This window comes from Phacochoerus africanus, chromosome 3, assembly GCF_016906955.1.
Source record: "Phacochoerus africanus isolate WHEZ1 chromosome 3, ROS_Pafr_v1, whole genome shotgun sequence".
In the NCBI taxonomy this organism is placed as follows: Eukaryota; Metazoa; Chordata; class Mammalia; order Artiodactyla; family Suidae; genus Phacochoerus; species Phacochoerus africanus.
In genome coordinates this window covers 169,931,340-169,953,793 of record NC_062546.1, presented here as the reverse complement: position 1 = coordinate 169,953,793, position 22,454 = coordinate 169,931,340, and the positions used below count along the sequence as shown (strand labels likewise).

The 22,454-nt window shown below is 47.5% G+C and overlaps 1 protein-coding gene across 1 annotated transcript in view; it reads right to left on the bottom strand.

Moving 5' to 3' along the window:
- LOC125123424 (aldehyde oxidase 2) overlaps positions 1-22,454 on the bottom strand; it is a 94,182-nt gene that overhangs the window by 57,050 nt on the left and 14,678 nt on the right. The window contains exons 8-17 of the mRNA XM_047773184.1: positions 21,122-21,202; positions 19,330-19,474; positions 17,838-17,930; positions 12,813-12,964; positions 8,724-8,817; positions 6,675-6,784; positions 5,094-5,278; positions 4,288-4,471; positions 2,039-2,131; positions 552-721 (exon numbers count right to left, since the gene is read on the bottom strand). Of these exons, the coding sequence (XP_047629140.1) occupies positions 552-721; positions 2,039-2,131; positions 4,288-4,471; positions 5,094-5,278; positions 6,675-6,784; positions 8,724-8,817; positions 12,813-12,964; positions 17,838-17,930; positions 19,330-19,474; positions 21,122-21,202 (1,307 nt within the window). The remainder of the gene's footprint in view (positions 1-551; positions 722-2,038; positions 2,132-4,287; positions 4,472-5,093; positions 5,279-6,674; positions 6,785-8,723; positions 8,818-12,812; positions 12,965-17,837; positions 17,931-19,329; positions 19,475-21,121; positions 21,203-22,454) is intronic.

Below are 22,454 nucleotides of genomic sequence, written 5' to 3'. Positions count from 1 at the left end.
CTTTCTTCTTTCTTTCTTTCTTTCTCTTCTTTTTCTTCCTTCCTTCCATTCCTCCTTCCTCCTTTTCTTTCCTTCCTTCTTCCTTCCTTCCTTCCTTTCCTCCTTCCTTCCTTCCTTCCTTCCTTCCTTCCTTCCTTCCTTCCTTCTTTTTCAGCCATGCCTGCAACACATGGAAGTCCCTGGGCCAGGGATCGAACCTGAGCCACAGCAGGGAACTTAACCTGCTGGGCCACAAGGGAACTCCTAGAAAGGCTTTTTTTTTTTTTTCTTTTTGTCATTTTCTTGGGCCACTCTCGCGGCATATGGAGGTTCCCAGGCTAGGGGTCGAATCCGAGCTGCAGCCACCGGCCTACGCCAGAGCCACAGCAACGCAGGATCCGAGCCGAGTCTGCAACCTACACCACAGCTCACGGCAACACCGGATCGTTAACCCACTGAGCAAGGCCAGGGATCGAACCCACAACCTCATGGTTCCTAGTCGGATTCGTTAACCACTGCGCCACGACGGGAACTCCCTAGAAAGGCTTTTTGAAAGCTTTTTGGTTACTTACATGATTTTTGCATGGGCTCTGGTACTGGTCACCAAAGCCATGCAAAGTTCTTTATCCACCATGGGAATGTCATCACAAAATATGGCTTCACCCGTGGCATGTTTAAGACCTGAGAGGTGCATGATGGGGCGTCCGACTGGATCTTGGAGGGGCTGGTGAGAATCCACACTCTACAGAGAAAGACAAGAGTTTACCTGGAAAACATTAATCTGCAGAAGCGGCCTGGCCAGGCACCAACATTCCTGATTCTGGATTGAGAAATCTGAGGGTCACCCTTAGGCAACAGACACTGGAGTCTGACACTGGGTCAGATGAGCATGACAATTTAATGCTGTAACTAGCGGGGAGCTGTCATTTCAGTTAGGTTAGCAATGCTTTAGATGAGGCCAATGTTTTGGCAAAACTGTGATGCAGGTGAAGGGGGCACCTCTGCTTCTCCATTTTGGTATCTCTTTTCCCCAAGTGTTACCCCTGAACCCCTTTCCTCTGGAATTCAGAGGGTCTTCCTGTCCGGCTTTCTTACCTTTCCCATGATTAACCTGTTGACACAAAACTGATCATGATAATAAGGTCTAAGGGGATGTAGTTCCTGAGGGTGGCAGACCAAACCCTAAGTCAAAATCCTGCTAATGGACTTGAGCGGGCCCTCTGGCGGGGGAGGGGGGCCATGGCAGCCAAGGTGTAAGGTGCCTTGGCTGCCCTTGTGAGTGGCACAAAAACATCACTGGGGGTACTAGCAGAAGGAGAAAGTGTTTATTCTGGAACCCGTCTCAGGCAAGATCTATCTGTGTGTAGAATGTGTGAAGATAGGGAGGTGGAGGGCTTCTCTCTAACAGATGCTAATAGATACCGGCTAAATTGACCTTCAAGAAGAGGGGGTTCAGTTACTTGCAGGTTTTTTTTTTTTCCCCTCTCTTTTTGCCTTTTTCTAGGGCCGTTCCCGTGGCATATGGAGGTTCCCAGGCTAGGGGTCGAATCAGAGCTGTAGCCACCGACTTATACCACAGCCACAGCAACACGGGATCCGAGCCGAGTCTGCAACCTACACCACAGCTCCCGGCAACGCCAGATCCTTAACCCACTGCGCAAGGCCAGGGATCGAACCTGCAACCTCATGGTTCCTAGTCAGATTTGTTAACCACTGAGCCATGACAGGAACTCCCAGGGCTTTTGTTTTGCTGACTGGAGAGTAAACATTTGCAGGCAGGGCTGGAGGCCGAAACTTGCTACTATCCTGCTTTGTCCTTCTCCCACTGCCTGGCTTAGCTACTCTTCAAACAAATGCACAAGGAACATCTGTTTGAAGAAGCTCTGGCTTATTAGGTGCTCAAACTGCTTCAGGCACGTTCAGCCCTGAAAAAAGGACCAATGCTCCAGCAACAACTTGAAGGTTGGAAGGGAAGATTGCGACTCCGAAGTGCTTACTTGTCCACACAGCTATCGCTGTCCCTGAGTTTCTCCGTTTCCATTACATCAAACTCACTGACCTGGTACCTTTGGACTCCCTGGGGTACAGTGACCGGGGAGTCTTCTAGAGCATTTCGGAATCCGTGTGAAATTTCAGGAGAACAGCAGGTGCCCTGAGAGACAATTCAAAACAAGAGAGATAAGCTGATTGGTCTATGATTAAACTGGGCTTTGAGTTATGTGAAAGTGACTTGGCTAAAGTAGCCAAGAGACCGCAAGGTTCAGGTCGCCTGGAGAACGCAAATCCACATAGCCTCCCAGGATCTTGCTTCCTTGTGCTGTCATCCTTCCCATGGCTGGTTAAATGTGACCCTCCCTCAGCCTGAAGAGGGAGAGGCCTGTCAGCGAGCTGGGCAGAGGCAGGAGGAGAAGCAAGAACATTTGGGGCTGCATAAGCCATTTCTAGAAAGAGCTGGGGTGGTTAACTGTACACCGAAGAGCTCAAATCCTGATTGTTCTCCTCAGCAACGCAGCTTTTCTGGGAGAGCAGTAACACCGGGAAGGTTCTCTGGCTGTCACGGAAACACATCAAGTGTCTTGATTCAGAAATTCAGTGGGGACAAGAAGTGCTCTGGCAAATGTGGTGTGCGAAGGTCTTCATCTGAATGAATGAAAACCAGACAGTTTAGGGCCCCTTGGCTGTTGGGATGGGGTGTGGCTGGAGAACAGAAGTGCAAGGTAGGGTGAGAGCTGTAGTCGTATTTAGGGAGGAAAGATATATAGATTAGAGGAGAGGGGGGACAGGGAGAGAAAACGTTTTGTGTTGGTAACATTCTAGAAATTTATTTATTTATTTCATTTATGAGAGTTACAACATTTATTTCAGGGTCTCCTTCTCCCTCTTTCTTTTAAAGAAATTTGCCACACCCACAGCATGTGGAAGTTCCTGGACCAGGGATTGAACCTGTGCCACACTGCAGGGACCAGAGCCACAGTGGTGAAAACACAGGAGCTTTAACCTGTTAGGCCATCAGAGACCTCCCCAGAAATTTATAATCAGAAATTCTGCGTAAAAGGTACTTAAATATTAGCATATAAATAAATTTTTTAAAAAATTATTTATTTAGTGGCTGTACCTGCAGCATATGGAAGTTCCCAGGCCAGGGATTGCATCTAAGACACAGCTGCCACCTACACCACAGGTCTGGCAACACTGGATCTTTTTAATCCACTGGGTAGGGCCAGGGATCGAAACTGTACCTCCATAGCAAACTGAGCCTCTGCACTCAGATTTTTTTTTTTTCTCTTTCTATTTCTTTTAAGGGCCACTCCTGTGGCATACAGAAGTTCCCAGGTTAGGGGTAGAATTGGGGCCGCATCTGCAACCTACCCACTGAGGGAGGCTAGGGACTGAACTAGCATCCTCATGGATACTAGTCAGATTCTTTTTTTTTTTTTTTTGGTCTTTTGCCTTTTCTAGGGCTGCACCCATGGCATATGGAGGTTCCCAGGCTAGGGGTCTAATCGGAGTTGTAGCTGCCAAGCCTATGCCAGAGCCACAGCAAAGTGGGATCCGGGCCGTGTCTGCAACCTACACCACAGCTCAGGGCAAGGCCGGATCTTTAACCCACTGAGCAAGGCCAGGGATCGAACCAGCAGCCTCATGGTTCTTAGTTGGATTCATTAACCACTGAGCCACCACGGGAACTCCAGTCAGATTCTTAACCTGCTGAGCCACAATGGAACTCCTGCAGTCAGATTCTTAACGCACTGTGCCATGATGGGAACTCCAAGTTTTGGTTTTTTGAAAAATAAAATTTTATTTTACATTTCATATTGAATATAAAATTCTAGAATAGGCTTTTGCCTAATCTATAGTGTCAAAAGGAGATCAGAGGTTGCCTGGGGGCAGGGGTGGGAGAGCTGAAAGCACAGGTCAAAAGGACAATTTTGGAGCGACAGAAATGCTCTACATTTGGTGGCTACACCAGCGTACACATAAAACTCTCTGAGTTTAAATAGGTGCATTTCATTGTGTGTGATTATACTTCAGGGAAGTTGGTTTTAAAAGAAAAAAAATTGCACATGGGAGGCAGGGGCCCCATCATGTGTCCCTGGTCAGGGCATGAGGTAAGCATCTGTGTGCTGAAGACAGTCTGATGTCCTGAGCTTTGCATAGTGGCCCTTCCGGGCTGGATCCTGGAAGCAGGGACAGCTGGAAGCAGGGACAGCTGGGAGCTGACAGGCTGCCCACAGGAGAGTCTGCTAAAGCAATAGGAAAGTCGGGAGCTTATGGCTGCCAGGAGCCCATGAAAGCCAGAGTACTCACAGGCACAGGGAACTGCTCTACTCCCTTCTTCAGTTCCTGCAGAACTTCCAGGTAGAATTTGAAGAAGAAACTGACCACCAGAGTCCTCCGGAATTCCACTCTCCCGCCTGGAGCCCAGCCTGGGAGGGAGACTTCGTCCAGTAGCAGCCTGCAAGCCTCATCCAGCAGCAGCTCATCCCAGCGCCTGGTAGGGTTGGAGGCAGGAAGGAACTGGTCAAAGGGACGGTCTCAGTGACTAGTGGCATATGCTCGATATGGGAGGGTGATGGTTTAGCGACCCCAAAGTCTCATTTTATGAGTTGGAAGGGAATTTGGAAACCATCTAACCAAGCCCTTCAGGAAAACCGTGGCCCGAGAGGCTGCTCTAGGTAGCCAGAACGGGCTGGAACCAGGCATTCAATAAATAGACTGTTAGGGCCAATTCCATTATGGACTGGACAGGACTCAGACTTGGATATCGCCTTTACTGAGAAAGAGTGCCCCCCAGCACTGGGAGTGGTAGATACCACTTCGATGCTGCCTGGCGTAGGTTTGCTGGAGGGCTGATATGCACAAGCGCACTGGGCTCAACGCAGTCCTGGGCCATTTTTGTTGTACCCCTCACCCAAAGAGTGGCACCTAATTAATCAAAGTCAGATAAGGTTGGATTCACTTGGCAAAATGACAGAAAGAACAAGCAGTGATTCTATGTATAGGAGTTTCCATCTTCCCAGGGCTTCACCAACTCTTGCGGGAGCCAAATTTCCACTTTTTTTTTTTTTTTTGACATCAAGCTGTACCACCAGGGTACAGGGTTCGTCGCTTACCTCCCTAGAAGCTGCTGGCAGGACTTTTGTGCACTGACGGTGGCAGACCCGACCCCTCCGTAGGCGATGCTCAGGTCCTCGACGGTGTCCGTGCCATCTCTGAAGAGGACTCGCATGCCAGCGTTCACATCGGCCAAGGCATTTTGCTGGCACTCAGCCTGTCGGAAGGCTGACACAAATTCCCACTGCGGAGACAAAAACCGTTTGGAGTTATTTGATACGTCCAGACTAAGAGCCAGTGTTCTGCTTCTTGGTTCCACTCATGAATCACTTAGACTGAATCTAAAGGAACACAAAGGACAGTTGGCACAACTGGAGGGTGATTGTGCCAAAGTTCCCTCCCCCAATGCCCCATACCCTCCGAGAACGGGGATCACTGTGCATTTTCCCTGCACAGGAGGGCTCTGCACAGAATGCCTGCATCATTGCCAAGGTGGTGCCATGAACTCTCGTCGCCAGGCCCCTTTATCTCCTGCGAGGACGGGGGAGCTCTCCCAACACGGATGCTTTTGCACGTGATTTGCTTAAGGTGCACAAGAGACCAACCGCATCTCTTGGTTTGTAGAAACAGTCACTTTTTCATTTTGTGAAGCTCACAAAGGCACTGAATAGAACTTTCCAAGAGTGAGCTCTGGAGTCTTGTATAAGGAACACGAGACGGGAGGGTGCCGGCTGCCCCCACTGACTCTTGGCAGCATGACGGCTGGCGTGCTGACATGGGGTTAACGGAGACGGCCGGTACCCCAAGTGTGTTTCCATCTCCGTGGCCAGCGAAGGTGCCGTGTTTGGGTCTGCCTCTGTCTGTGTTTCTGTCTGCGGCCTTTACCCAGGTGCAGGCTGGATGAGGAACACATTTCAAAGTTTCCATTCCCGAGGAGAAACAAATGCAGATCTTACGTGGCTGAAAGCATCATAGAAGACCTGTGGCAAAACCAAGCTGACTCCTGGCTTTGGACCACTGTGTGTGTGTGTGTGTGTGTGTGTGTGTGTGTGTGTGTGTGTGTGTGTGTGTGTTGCATTATCCCTCTCTGGGTAGACTGTCCTCTGGGATTCAAGTACAGCTTTGAGGAGAAGCACAGGGACCAGGACCCTTTGCTTTGAGGACAGAGGGCCCCTTCAGAGCTGGCCAAGTGGCCGCATCTACCCAGGGATCCTGTGTCAGGTGCTCCTGTTCCTCTGAACTGCTGGGGTCGGCTGGGGTGGGGAGTGGGGAGTGGGGAGGCCCGGCCCCAGCCTTCGTCTCCTTGTGGGGCAGGCGGAGAAGCTTATTCCACAGCCAGAGGACTTTAATTTCCACCTCTCAGAGTCATATTGGATATGAGGGGGTGTGGAAGCAGGATTGCAGGCCGGGCAGGCCCCACCCAGCAGCTGAAATAACAACCCCGGGTCCACACCCTGGGCTGGAGGGTGGCTGAGGGCCCGGGGGCGGGGGGGGGGCCCACGCCAGGCCGTGGCTGACAGGAAACAGGTTTGTGGGGCAGGCTCATTTTCCTTCCATCTGTTTGCAAATTCCTAAAGATGCCCGGACTCCGTTATGGAAAGAAACAAACAGCTCTCAAAAGCGACAGGCGGAATTCTTACCTTCCGAGAGTGAGGGATATACACAGACTCCAAAATTTCCCCCGGCTTCAGGTCTGCACTTGCCAAGCCAGCAAGAAAATGTTCGCTTAGAGGAATCTGCCGTGTGCCTTCTGTGGAAGAAAATGACATTTTTGCACAGTTGTAGCAGGAATGCGAGATTATTCTGTACTCTTAAATGTCAGCAGCAGAGAAGAAAAGGTCACTTTTCTCTGCATGGAGCGATTATGGGGAGTATGTGACAGACCAGCGCGCCCCCCATCTATCCACAGGGGGCACCTTCATGACAGCAGCTTCATGACATTTATTCTTGTTAGCGCACATGCTATGTGAACTGGCTCTCTTCCTGCCCGCAGGCCTGCCAGGCCCGTTTTCATCTTTTAGCAGAGGCTGGTTAACTAAATCTAACTCGTTCAATACTGTGATCAAGGTAAGGGTGTGACTTAAGCTGAGATGGGGTTTGTTTCCACTGTTCACAGAGCGCAGATCATTGGATTTGCTTTTTTGTCCCTGCTGCTGCTTATTGGCGTCTAAGCTGGATACTCATACCTTTAACACAAAGCGAACGATTCTCTGAACCCCCCTTTCAGCCCAGCTGTCACCACACAGCAGTCAGAGCAGTCCCCACTGGCTCTGAAAAGTGGTTGTGGCCCCACAGGAGATGTGATAGGGAGATCAGACCGCAGCCTGGTGAATCTGACGTGGGTTCAGCTCGAGGCTCAGCAGCATCGTGCTGATGGGGAGGCAGGTGTAGAGGGAGGCAGGAGGGTTGCAAAGGCGCCCCCGTGGACCTTGGCTTCCCGGGTGCTGGGCCAGTGGGCTCACCTACTGGCCCCCCTGGGAGCCGGGCTGAGCTCAGGCTGGCAGAGGCTTTGGCAGAGCTGTGAAAACAGAGACCTTAAGCCAAAGGTAACGTCCTACACCCCAGTAGAAGATAGCTGGTACCACTCCTACCAGCCCTGGTCCCAGTGTAGAAAGCCCCCAGTATAGGGGACCAGGCTGTTCTTGCCATCTTGATGCCCCAGAGCCTAGGCTTCTTCTCTCCTAGTCTTGATGGGGTTGAGCTGGGGTCGTTCTGGCCCCAGGATGGCTCATGGGGCCGGCAGGGGTGAGGGTCTTTTTCTCCTCTCTCCAGGGCAGGCTCCACGCAGAGCTGAATAGGGGCATGAGGGCTTTTCCTCTGCCAGCTGGTTTCTCCCAACATTTCTCAGTTCCCACCAATCGGGGATGGGTTTGTGTTAACCAACACAGCCCTCGGGAGGGATACCGTGCCTGTGAGAGAATTTCTGGTTGGATGCATCCCAAAGTTCATACGGGAACTGCTCCCCTGCACCCCAGTGCCTGGGACAGTGTCAGCCCATAGGAGGGATTTGATGGGTCGTGGGTGAGGGAGGGGGAGGGGCAGTGGAAAGGGGCAGTTAGAAGCCCTGGGGAAGCGGCTGATGGAGAAGAAGCAAGCACGGCTGTTTGGAAATCAGGCAGGCTGGAGCCCACCTCTGCGAGCGATCTCAGCTGGGTGGTGGACATGGGAGGAAAGTACCCGGGAGAGCCAGTAAATGGGAGTGTCAGCATCCCGGGGGCAGGGTGAGGGCTGAGCACTTCTGGAGGGTGTGGGGGAAGGGACGAGGGTGGTATAGCACAGAACAGCCCATGGGAACATCCTTCTCAGCCAGCGTGTAAAACTAGCCATCGCCTTCCTCCTGCCCCCAGGGGCTCAGGGTGTCTGCAGCATGTCCTGTGGCTGCTCGCACAGCGATGGAGAGGGTGTGTGAAGAGGAGGAGGCAGTGGTCCTCAGGCACAGAGAGCCTTCACTTCAGCCTCTGCACACCACCCCTGGGTGCTCGGGGCTGAGTGTTGTGTGTATGTGGGGGTGTGGGGGGAGGTGTGGGAGGAGGCACCAGCCACTCTTTTGCATCTGTGTGACTTCCACCGGGAACCTGAGCTCCCCATGGTGGACTGAGAGACAGAGACCTGGGCTCTGGTATAGCAATTCCTTGAAAAAAGACAAAAAAATCTGCAGGTGTGGTTCAGAGGGTTCTGGGGTCACTTACTTTCTGATATCAGATTGAGGGTAGTGTTGCCCACAGTCAGAATGGGATTCAGATCCGAATAGCAATGCCGGCTTATAATATGTCCTCCTAAGGACTAAGGAGGGAGAGCGTTAGAGCCTCAGTCATTCAATCCCTTAAATCCCAGCCCCACCCGCACCTGCTTCTGGTCTGCTTTGGTAGTGAAAGGGTGGAGAGGAATCTGGGTCTCGCTCTGCAGATGAGACTCAATTCAGATGGTGGGAGGCTCTGAATCAGATGAGGAATGGATGGTATCTAACACTTGCATAGCGTCTGGTATGTTCCACCTGCTGTCTCACCCTTCACAGGTATTTACTCAGTTAATCCTCAGCGCAGCCCAGTGAGATGATGCCCTTATTTCCCTGTTACAGATGAAGACTCTGGGGCACAGAGAAAGGATGAAACTTGATCAACTAGGTGAAACTAGTTGATGAAACTCCCCAGCTAGGAAGGGGCAGGGCTGGGATTCAAACCCCAGCGGTGAGGTTCAGCGGCCAATTCTGAACCACTCGTATTCAGGTGGCACAGGGGGCCGTCGTGCTGGCTACAGAGATGCCACCCGGCCTTGGGATCTCAGCCTCATCTCAGGGCCTCTGAAAGTGCCAGACTTCCCGTGGGCCATGCTGAGGTGCTGGGCATCCACACTGTTGAGGGGGAGCTGCCCTCTTTCTCTTGCTGGGAGACCCCACTCGGACTTGGTTGAGGCTGTAGCATCTCAGAAGGTGGCTGTAGCATCTCAGAAGCATCTCAGTCATCTCAGAAATGACTGGCCATTCCACTCGGGACTCTCCTCTCCGTGAAGCGAGGGAACCCACAGTGACCACCCAGATTGCTATGATCTGGCCCGGAACAGGGGTGGGGACAGGGAAGCCAACCCCTGTTTTTTTATGAATAGCTCGATTTTAAAGTTCTTGTTTCCACTGAGCTGAAATCTGCATCCTGGCTCTCATCTTTTGGTCCTATGTCTACCCTTTGTGATCATGTGAAATACATCACAGCTCTTCTCAGGAGTCAGGATCCCTCTGATGGTCCCAACCATTCCTCTTCCTTTTCTTTCTCTCTCTCTGTCACACCTGTGCAATGTGGAAGTTTCCAGGCCAGGGACTGAACCTATGCCCTAGCAGGGACCTGAACTGCTGCAGGGATGACACTGGATCCCTAACCTGCTGCACCACCAGGGAACTCTACCATTTCTCTTTCCCATGTAGTTTCCAGTCCCTCACTCTCCTGCCACCATCTCCTTGACAGGGTGTCAGTCACAGTTCTTGACATTGAAAGGGATTATTTTGGAATCAGTTGATGAGCTTTTTCAAAGGAAACATGTCCTCCCCTGGTTCTCTCAATCCCAAGGATTTCTAAGCCAGCATTTCGGGTCTGTAAGGGAGGGAGCTGTGAGGGAGGGATCATACGTACTTTTTTTTTTTTTTTTTGTCTTTTTGCCATTTCTAGGGCCGCTTCTGCGGCATATGGAGGTTCCCAGGCTAGGGGTCTAATCGGAGCTGTAGCCGCCGTCCTACACCAGTGCCACAGCAACCTACACCACAGCCAACCTACACCACAGCTCACGGCAACGCTGAATCCTTAACCCACTGAACAAGGCCAGAGATCGAACCCACAACCTCATGGTTCCTAGTCGGAGTCATTAACCACTGAGTCACGATGGGAACTCCCGGATCATATGTACTTTGAAAACCTACTTCTGCTTGGTTCTGAGGTCAAAACCAAGCAGACCTTGAAGGGTGCCTCCCTGATTGAAGCATTATTCTCCAGCTACAGACTGAATAATCTGGGGTGGAGGAGGCTACCCTTCTTATCTTAGGTATTAGACTTTCTGTTAATGCAGGCTAAGACTAAATTAGGCTCTTTGTAGGTCTTATCACAAAATTAGCAAAATCATGATGTTCTTTTCCCACTTATCTTGCTCCTTGGCTGTTGAACTTGATTTAGAGTCTCCTTTTAAATACATTATTATGTAATTAATGTTTGTTCAATATTAAATGTTTATTTATTATGCCTAGTGTTTCAATAGGCTGAGACCCTCTGCATACTGATTCCGCCAGTGCCTATTTCAACATTTCAGTGGGATGAAGAAATAGGTACAGGACAAAACTTTCGTTCAAATAGATACATGCATCCTTTGTTCATCACAGTGCTATTCACAATAGCCAAGACATGGAAACAACCTAAATGTCCATCGATAGATGAATGGATGAGGAAGATGAGGCACAAAAATAAACTCAAAATGGCTGAAAGACTTAAATATAAGATAAGACATCATCAAACTTATGGAAGAGAACATAGGTAAAACACTCTCTGACATCAACCTTACAAATGTTTTCTTCAGGCCAGTCACCCAAAGCAACAGAAATAAAAGCAAAAATAAACCAATGGGACCTAATGAAACTGACAAGCCTTTGCATAGCAAAGGAAACAAAAAACAAAACAAAAACACAACTTACAGAATAGGAGAAAATAGTTTCAAGTGATGCGACTGACAAGGGCTTAATCTCTAAAATATTCAAACAACTTATACAACTCAACAGCAAAAAAGCCAACAACCCAATGGAAAATGGGCAAAAGACCTGAATAGACATTTCTCCAAGGAAGATGTACAGATGGCCAACAAGCACTTGAAACAATGCTCAGTCACTGATTATTAGAGAAATGCAAATCAAAACTACCACGAGATATCACCTCATACCAGTCAGAATGGCCATCATTAATAAGTCCACAAATAACAATTGTTGGAGGGGTTGTGGAGAAAAGGGATCCCTCCTACACCATTGGTGGGAATGTAGGCTGGTACAACCACTATAGAGAACAGTATGGAGGTACCTTAGAAAACTATACATAGAACTACCATATGACCCAGCAATCCCACTCTTGGGCATATATCCAGACAAAACACTCCTTCAAAAGACACACGCACCTGCATGTTCATTGCAGCACTATTCACAATAGCCAAGACATGGAAACAACCCAAATGTCCACTGACAGATGATTGGATTAGGAAGATATGGTATATATCCACAATGGAATACTACTCAGCCATAAAAAAGAATGACATAATGCCATTTGCAGCAACATGGATAGAACTAGAGATTCTCGTCTTGAGTGAAGTAAGTCAGAAAGAGAAACACAAATACCATATGATATTGCTTATATCTGGAATCTAACATATGGCACAAATGAACCTTTCCACAGAAAAGAAAATCATGGACTTGCAGAACAGACTTGTGGTTGCCAAGGGGGAGGGGGAGGGAGTGGGAAGGAGTGGGATGGATGGGGTGCTTGGGGTTAACAGATGCAGACTATTGCCTTTGGAATGGATTAGCAGTGAGATCCTGCTGTGTAGCACTGGGTACTCTGTCTAGTCACTTATGATGGAGCATGATAATGTTAGAAAAAATAATGTATACATGTATGTGTAACCAGGTCAACATGCCGTACAGTAGAAAATTGACAGAACACTGTAAAACATCCATAATGGAAAAAAATAAAAATCATTATGTAAAAAAAAAGAAGATGTGGTACATATACATGATAGAATACTACTCAACCATAAAAAAGAACAAAATAATGCCATTTACAGCAACATGGATGCAACTAAAGATTCTTATACTAAGTGAAGTAAGTCAGAAAGAGAAAGACAAATACCCTATGATTTCACTTATATGTGGCATCTAAAAATATGGCACATATGAACCCTTCTACAGAAAAGAAATAAACTCATGGACATGGAGAAGAGACTTGTGGTTGCCAAGAAGGAGGAGGAGGGAATGGGAAGGACTGGGAGTCTGGGGTTAGTAGATGCAAACTATTGCATCTGGGGTGGATAAGCAAGGAGTCCCGCTGTATAGCACAGGGAACTATATCCAATCACTTGTGATAGAACATGATGGAAGATTTTATGAGAAAAATAATGTATATATATATATATGTATAACTGGGTCACTTTGCTGTATAGCAGAACTTGACAGAACATTATAAATCAACTATAATAAAAAAATAAAAAAATAAAAAAAAGAGAAATAGGTGTAGTGGGCCTAGTGAGTAGCCCAGAGGACATACAGCCATGTTCCGGATCTGCTGGCCTGCCAGACTCTTCAGGTGCTTCAGGAGGGCTCGGTACGTCTGGGTCTTCTCCTCCGGAAGCTCAGATATGCTCTCAGCCAAGATATCATTCACCTGGGCCAGGCTGCAGCCAGCACCTATTGTCAGTCCTGGAAAGCACATTGTTTTTATAGGTGACATGGGAGAAGAAGCTGAATTGTAATCATGGCGCCTGGGCCTTAGCCTTCAGCTAGTGCAGCGGCTCTCCGCACTGACTGCACAAAGAGCCACCAGGAACTCAGAACACCACAGATGCCCCACTCCCATGTCAAGCAAATCAGAATCTCTGAGTGTGGGCTTTCTCAAAATCTCTCAAGGGAGTTCTCCTGGGCAGCCAGGGTTAGGAACCCTTGGGCTGGTCTACACTCTTTGGACAAATGCAAGAAAACAGAGGCTGGAGAGTGGAATGAGAGTAACAATTAGCAGTTGGAAGGACTCAACTAGAACCTTCTGTGGCCCCCTCCTGACTGACCACAGTGAAGCAACACAAAGCTCTTTTGTGATGAAGGGGGATAAATCTGATGGTATTAAACAAATAGATCAAAGGTCTTTCAATTGCCCAGGTCCTTGTCTAAAATCAGCAGAGCTTTGACTGCTGATTTGCTCTTCTGCAGATAGCCTGGCTACTCAACATCTTCAACCAGTTCCATTAGGGGCACTCCCAATCAGAATAGACACAGCCCATGCCAGGAGCTGCCCCTGGCTTTATGTTGGGTGTTGTTGGGTGTGGGGATGTTGGGGGTTCCCAGGGAGGGGCTAGGGAGGCAGGAGCAATGGGAGAGCACTCAGGAGGGTTGGGGCAAAGCTATTTGCTGCTTGGCAAGGAAGTAATTCAGAATTTAAAGACCACTGCAGCCATACTTGTGAATATTGGCAGGATATTAGCACCAGCTTTGGTTTTCTCTGTGGTAGGGATGTAAAAAGGGTTTAGAACAATCTTCGAAAATGAAGTCACCCAAACCACCAGGAGATGACTTAGTTGGCTTTGAAAAATTAATCTTTCACTTCCCCTGGGGTTTGTAGAATGTATCACTAACACACAGAGTATGATTTGACATCACTTCCAGGGCTGGGTTCCTTTTTTTTTTTTGTCTTTTTGCCTTTTTCTAGGGCTGCCCCCATGGCATATGGAGGGTCCCAGGCTAGGGGATGAATGGGAGCTGTAGCTGCCAGCCTACGCCACAGCCATAGCAATGCAGGATCTGAGCCACATCTGCGACCTACACCTCAGCTCATGGCAACGCCGGATCCTTAACCCACTGAGCAAGGGCAGGGATCGAACCCACAACCTCATGGTTCCTAGACGGATTCGTTAACCACTGCGCCACAATGGGAACTCCCAGGGCTGGGTTCTAACTGCCGTTACAGTTAGTCTGCTTTTTTTTTTTAACGGCTACATCCACAGCATATGGAAGTTCCTGGGCCAGGGAATGAATCAGAGCCACAGCTGTGGCAATGCCAGATGCTTTAACCCACTGCGCTGGGCTGGGGATCGAACCTGCTCCTCTGCAGCAACCTAAGCCGCTGCAGTTGGATTCGTAACCCGCTGTGCCACAAGGAGAACGCCACGTCTGTTCTTTTTTTTTTTTTTTTAATAAGTTGCAGACTAGGCTTTGATTTTGTGGATTAATCTTGGAGAATATGTCACCCTCCCACGTAGCTTCATTTTTGTTGATATTAAAAATGTACTTGGCACAGTACTTCCCCCCATTCCTGCCAGCATAGCCCCATAACAGTCCCCGCTGCTTCAATGATCATAGCTAGCCCAACTGATCAGGGAAACCACTAGCTGCTCCTTATTATCCTTATGCTAAGCCAATCTTGCCTAAAAGTGACCAAACTGCTCCTCTCCCCTGGAATGGCTCTCAGCTTGAGTCCTCAACCTGTATCTGCCTCGGTGTCTCATAAAAAGCATTCTATAACAGGGGCTCCCAACCCAGACCCATCTGTGATGGTCTGTTGCATCCCATCAAAGTTCTAATAAAGCTTGGCCTTTAACATCTGCAAAATCCTACCTTCCCTTTGCCTGCAGGAGCATTGGAAGACAATTTCTCTTATGCTATAGACCCAGAGCCTTATTGGGAGAGAAGAAATCGGAAACCAAAGACATTGTTATTATTACTATAATATTATCTTTTTAAGTTCAGAAGCACCCACAGACCAGCATGAGCCTCTCTTACCTGACACAGGTAGAGCAGGGCAGTTCAGTCCCATGAGAGAGTAAAATGCCTGCTGTCTTCTCTACTTACTGCCTGGGTCCTCCTAAGGATGAATTTCAAACTCAGGCTGAGGCCAGACAATCCACTTTGGGGCTTTCGTTTGGCTCTTTCCATTGCTCACATGACCCCCTCCCTTTGTGCCAGGCATGACATAGCTGTACTGAGAAAATTCTGTTTCTTGCACTTCTATTCAAATTTTATTCTATCTTTGGTCAGAAAAAACCTAGCAGGTATTTCAATGGAGTGGAAAGGAGCTTTATATTTGATTCTCAGAATGTGGGTTTTAACTCCGTATTTCTCAGAGTTTGTGGGTCTATGGGTTAAAAATGCAGTAACTTTCTGGAGCACTTACTATAGTAAACATTTTTTTGTGTGTGTCTTTTTTAGGGCCACACCCGAGGCCTATGGAGGTTCCCAGGTTAGGGATCGAATGGGAGCTACAGCTGCCGGCCTATACCACAGCCACAGCAACACCAGATCTAAGCCTTGTCTGCGACCTACACTACAGCTCGCGGCAACGCCGGATCCTTAACCCACTGAGCAAGGCCAGGGATCGTACCCAAAACCTCATAGTTCCTAGTTTGATTCATTAACCACTGAGCCATGATGGGAACTCCATTTTTCCTCAGATTTTAGAACCTGGTTCTACTTTGCCTGCAGAGTCTAGACGTAAAGCCAGTTGGACAGATGTGAGGTGGGCCTGGGAATGCCAGTAACGGCAGGAGTTCTGGAGTGGAAGTGGGAGATGTGCGGCTTGGGGAAGAGCCACAAGCCCATTTGGGGACCTAAGGCAAGTTCACTTTCCCTGAGTCCTGGCCCTGTTGGGGGAAGACGTAGGGGGAGCTCAGTGGGATGGTGAAAAGTCTCACCCCTCCAAACAGTGTAGCTGGTTTCCTTTTGCTAAAATTTGTTTGAGGGCAGGGTTGTGGTGCCAAAGACAAGTTTGAAAACCATGAGGCTAAAGGATGCCCGGGGTGAAGATGAGAAGGGTTTTTCCTGTCTTGAGCTTTTGCTGAAGCTACTTGTCTATACTGCCGAACCACCCATTTGACTATTCCTTCTTCGGCTTCTCTCCCATTTACTCACCCCAAGATTTCAGATAAACTTGAGCACGTTCCCCGAATTTTCTGAGGGGTCTTCAGGTGTGCTGCCTGAGTTGTCCTGAGGCTGAGCTGTGAGGCTGTGGATGCCAGGCAAAGCAGGAAGGGTCCCTTTCCTTGCAGATGGGTCAGCTGAGGCCAGGGAAGGGCAGGCTTGCTGGTCTGCAGCACAATCTAAGTTTGGCTAAGGATGGTTGAGGCTGGGAAGGTAGGACTCCTGGATGGCAGTGATACAGCCAAGGTGGGTCCCTCTCCTGCCAACCTCTGACTTCCACAAATATCCAGCGGCCTACCAGTCAGTCTGGACTAAAGCTTTCAGTTCACCAACTGCTTGGTTCCCCAAGGTAAGGAAGTCATTATTACACTGCATCCCAAATTCAACTTCCTGACTCACGCCTCCATTTGTCTCTTTTTTCCCCATGAAATTGTTTGTCAGTCACTTAGCACATATATGCATGTACCTGGGACATGCACTTATATACTAGGATATCTGGGCAGGTGAGGGAAGGAGTAAAATAAGATGCCTTTCATAAAAATTTTTACTGTGCATTTTTTTTTTTTTTTTTTTTTGCTTTTTGAGCTGCATCCATGGCATATGGAAGTTTCCAGGCTAGGGTTTGAATTGGAGGTAGAGCTGCTGGCCTACACCACAGTCACAGCCATAGCAATGCACGATCCAAGCCACGTCTGTGACCCACACCACAGCTCATGGCAACACTGGATCCTTAACCCACTACGTGGGACCAGGGATCGAACCCGTGTCCTCATGGATACTAGTGAGATTCATTTCTGCTGAGCCACAATGGGAACCTTCCCCATGCATCTTATTATTATTATTATTATTATTATTTTTTGTCTTTTGAGGGCCGCACCCACAGCACATGGAGGTTCCCAGGCTAGGGGTCTGATCGGAGCTGTAGCCATGACCTACGCCACAGCCACAGCAATGCCAGATCTGAGCAGTGTCTTCCATCTGCACCACAGCTCATGGCAATGCCGAATCCTTAACCTACTGATTGAGGTCAGGGATCGAACCCACATCCTCACGGTTACTAGTCGGGCTCATTAACCGCTGAGCCACAATGGGAACCCCGGCCCCACGCATCTTGAAGGCAAAGTCTTGCATGTTTCCTTCCTATTCTGTGAGTGCCAGCTTGCCCGATGCAGTATCTGCACATAGTGAGCCCTTAAGGATGTTGTAAGTGACTGGAGGGTGCTTGTCCTGGTAGATTTTTGTCTAACTATTTTGCCATTGTCCCCATGTGACAAGTGGCATTTGAGTGCCAGACACCATATTGCCTATTTTCCTCCTGCAAACATCCTCCCTCCCTGGAATTGACCATCCAACCAGTGGAGAGTGCCAGTTCTCTCACTAATGTGACCCTGCAAATATACTGCCTTTGGGTCGCCCTGGCTTTTTATAGGCAAGAATCCCGCATATTCAAGGTCTTTCACCATCTCATCTGAGTATCTCACATTCTGTGCAAGCTTTTGACAGTAAAGTTTCATGGTAGGGATTTAATATTACATCAGAAAAATGATGAAAAGTTAGAGACAGGCCGGAAAAAACAAATGTATGAGGAGGTTCCAGACTATTGGACAAGGGTTAAGTTTAGTGCAGGGACTGGCTCATTGATACTTTGCAAAGAACATCTGGAACTCACCATCACTTGTTTTAGACACCACACTCAGCTCAGAAATCCTAGCAGGAGAGAGGAGAACTGGGTGAAAACGTCCTTGGGATTTCATTGCAGGTCCTGAAAGTCAATGCAGAATATATTTTAGAGAGAGTTAGGAAAGAGAAAATGCAGTTTTTTGGCATTGAAAGTTTCTCATAAAACTATTCAGATGCTAATTTTAAAAACTGGCAATAAATGTGTATAGCTGTGAAAGCAGTGGCCATACACCCTGCCAAGTAATTTCATGGTGCATGCTCTCCCACTATATGTATTTATTTAGACTCACTACATGTATATAAAAATAGGAAATAAAATGGAGGAGAAGTTCTTAGAAAACTCTTCTTTTTGGCCATGCCCAAGACACGTGGAAGTTCTCAGGCCAGAGATGGAACCTGAGCTACAGAAGTGACAATGCTGAGTCCTTAAACACTAGGCCACCAGGGAACTCCTCTTAGAAAACTCTTGCATATGGGAACCAGGAGAAACATATAAAGATGTTTTTCATAGCCCAAACTTGGAACACACTCTACGTTTTTGAGCAATAGGGTGGATGAGCAAATTGTGTCCTGGACACACGATAGCATCCAGTCGTTACATGCAACAGGGGTGAATCTCAGTTCAAGAATGCTGAGTGCACAAAGCAAACTGCAGAAAAATAACACCATGTCAGTCTATTTATGTGCAGTTCAAAAATATGCCAGAGTAAGCAACGTATTGCTTAGGGACACAAATATATGTGGTAAAATGATAAAAAAAGGAAGGAGAGATGGACCAACACCATATTCAGGCTGATGAGTAGCTCTGAGAGGAAGGGGAAGGGAGGGACTGTGGTTTGGGGGCACCCACGGGACATCCGGAGCTCTTGGCAAAGCTCGACTTCTTAAGCTTGGGTATGTATTGTTAATATACTCATATGTATTTTATAAAATCCTATTTTCTTTACTCACTATTTAACCTAAACAAAATTAAAAAGGACAAGGTAAGTTAAATGGTAAACAATCCTCTAATACTCTTCCCCCACATCGCCAAGGGTTACACTGCACACTCCCAGGATATATGTGCCTCAAATTTGGGAGACCATTTAGTATATTATAGTATCCTATTTGTACTATAGTTTTAATACTATATATAACTTGCATGCAAAAGTATACATAGCCTATATATGCTAGTATTTTCATTTATATACAATGTTATTATATAAGTAATTATATAACACATATGATACAATATATTAGCACATTTTGCGATACATTATTATTATTATTTTTTTAATTTGCCCACTGTACAGCAAGGGGATCAAGTTATCCTTACATGTATACATTACAATTACATTTTCCCCCCATATTATTATACCATTTTTACTTAAAAAGATGAGGTTTTATCCTTAAAAAGTAGTTTTTGTAGGCTGTGACAGAGGAGAGGACAGGAAGGCCAGCTGGGCAGTAATGGTGGCCTGAGAACCGTCGGAATCACTCACCGAGTGAGGTGTTGCCCATGATGAGAGGAGCATCCCGATATTTCACTTTCAGCTCCAGGAGGTCCTTGAGGGTCCCAGGGGAGATCCAGGTGACCCTCTCTCCACGAAAGGTCAGAGTTCGTTTTTCTGGGTTCTCTGCCATTCTCTGAGTTGCAAATGACAAGTGTGTGTGCACGTGGGCACATCTGTCTTCCTGGGTTATAACAGATCCCAGGCGGAGGTGTAGGCTCCTCTAGAGAGCTGTCAGAAGTTCTGGGGTCCCCTTGACCAAAAAGATAGTCACTCCACCCACTGGCTAATGGCTGACGTTCCAGAATTAGATATTTACCCCTTTAGCTTAAGACTTGTTAATATGTAGTTTTTTGATGACGAGGGACAATATGAGCTAGTACCCGTCAATGACTCTGTGGTATAGATTAATTTAACATAATTGAGTATGATGGTCTTAAAAATCATAATTATACTAATATTCCTAAGTCTTCAGCCTTTTCTCTGAAATCCAAACTCATATACCTGAATGAGTACCTTTTTTTTTTTTTTTTGCTTTTTTAGGGCCACACTCATGGCATATGGAGGTTCCCAGGCTAGGGGTCCAATCAGAGCTGTAGCTGCTGGCCTATGCCACAGCCACAGCAATGTAGGATCTGAGCCACATCTGTGACCTACACCACAGCTCACGGCAACGCCAGATCCTTCACCCACTGAGCGTGGCCAGGGATCAAACCCTTAACTTCATGGTTCCTAGTCGGGTTCATTAACTTCTGTGCCACGACGGGAACTCCTATTTTATTTTATTTTATTTTACTTTTTGCCTTTTACTTCTACACCCGTGGCATGTGGAAGTTCCCAGGCTAGGGGTCAAATTGGAGCTACAGCTGCCGGCCTATGCCAGAGCCACAGCAACACCAGATCTGAGCCGTGTCTGCAAGCTACATAACAGCTCACAGCAACATCGGATCCTCACCCACCGAGCAAGGCCAGGGATAGAATCCGAGTCCTCGTGGATACTAGTTGGGTTTGTTACTGCTGAGCCACAGCGGGAACTCCTCCCTCACTTCCTTTAGGACCATCTTCGAATGCTACCTTTGCAGAGAAGGCTTCTTTGGCCAGTATTTGAAGTTGCACCTCCTGCACCCTATCCCCCGTCTCCATTTTATTCTGTTCTCCTTCTCACTTGCTGACACACTCTGTAATTGATCTATGATCTTGCTCCTTGCCTGTCTCTCTCACCAGATTACAAGCTCATCGGGGGCAGATCACTGTGTGAGTTTTGTCCCCTGCTGTTTATCCAGTGCCTGGTACATTGCTGAATGATTGATATTTGCTGAATGCATGAATAAACACATCAGAAACCCTTCAGAAACAGGTATTTTATAGAATGGGACGAGAAACTGGATGTTTGAGAAAAAAAGAGATGCTGATGGAGGAAAGGCTTGAAGGATAAGGAGGCCCTGGAAAGGCTCCTTGGGGTCGATGTCCTGGAGGGGCTGGAAGGACTAAGTTAGAAGCCGAGAAAAACCGGATTGCTTGGGACAGTCAATAGGGACACATGGCAGATGACAATGATGAGACTAATGATGATATCACTTTGAAAATAGCCTTAGCTGAGGCTTCAGGGGATATGTGTTGGGCATCAGTCAGGGCTTGGTGAGCTGGGCAAGGACAGGCACCCTGATTCAATCAAGGATTTCCACAATTTGATAATTTCACAGGCGGAAAGGCTGGTTTCAGAAAACCGAGCTTATAACCAGTGACATTTAAACAAGCACACAAAATACCCAAATCATCTTACCAAGAGTTCTGGGGGAAATATGAGCTCCTGGGTGGGGTCCAAGGGCTGGAACTCCTCTTTCGCAAATAACTCTGTGCAAATCTTTATAAAGGGCAGAAGAAGATGGTTCTGTCAGCCCCGCTCAACTGGAAACAGCATCATAATTCTTTACATCAGTCAGGCAAAAGGAACATAGTAATAATGCTCCAGTTTTCTTTATATGGGGAAATAATTCAAACCACATAGTTTTATGTCTTATTTATTTATTTTTTTTTTAGGGCCACACCCGTGGTGTATGGAGGTTTCCAGGCTAGGAGTCGAATTTAAGCTGTAGTTGCTGGCTTATGCCACAGCCATAGCAATGCCAGATCTGAGCCGTGTCTGTGACCTACACCACAGCTCATGGCAATGCCAGATTCTTAAGCCAGTGAGCAAGGCCAGGGATCGAATCCATGTCCTTACGGATACTAGTTGGGTTCATTAACTGTTGAGCCACGATGGGAACTCTCCAAACCATATAGTTTTAAATAAGAATCTTGTTATAAGATCAATACTGATTTGACACTAATGTGGTGCTAAAGAAGGGCGTGTTCTATGAAGCAGTTCAAACAGTACCCTGTGAAACACCAAGACAGTCTATTGAAAACAACCAGAGGGCAAACAAGCTCAGGAAATCTTCTCACTGTGCCCCAACCTCTATCTCCTCATCTGTCAAGTCAAGATTCAAAACACTAAAAACTCTGAGAAGTTCCATAGTTTAAGTAGAAAATGACCCTAGACATATACGCTCACGTGTAAACACACACACACCCACACACCCCACTTGCTTTAATACAGTCGTTAACATTTGTGGAGTGTTTACATCCCAAGTGCTTTTACACCTGTGGATTATTTTATTTATTTATTTTTTTGGCTGTGCCTGCAGAAGTTCCTAGACCAGGGACTGAGCCCACGCCACATTAGTGACTTGAGCCACAGCAGTGACAACACTGGACCCTTAACTGATAGGTCCCTGGGAAACTCCTTAATAATTTATTTAATCCTCACAACAGTTGTACAAAGAAATAAATTATTCTTCCCATTTTATCTCTTAGGAAACTAAAGCACAGTAAGAAGTTACTCCAACTGCAATCTTGTAGGAATCAAATATGTTTTGGCCTTGGGAACACTCCCTGGAAAGCTTCCTAAAGAGGTAAGGAGAGCCCTGTGGGATGCAGGGCAAGGTGGGGCTGTGAAGTTGGGGGAGCAGGAGACATGGGGGGCAGAGAGATCTGGCTTCATTCTCAGCTCTGCCACAGCCTGGCTCTCCGGCTCTCCCAATGGGAAAGGGACTTACCCTCTTTAGAGACTAAGT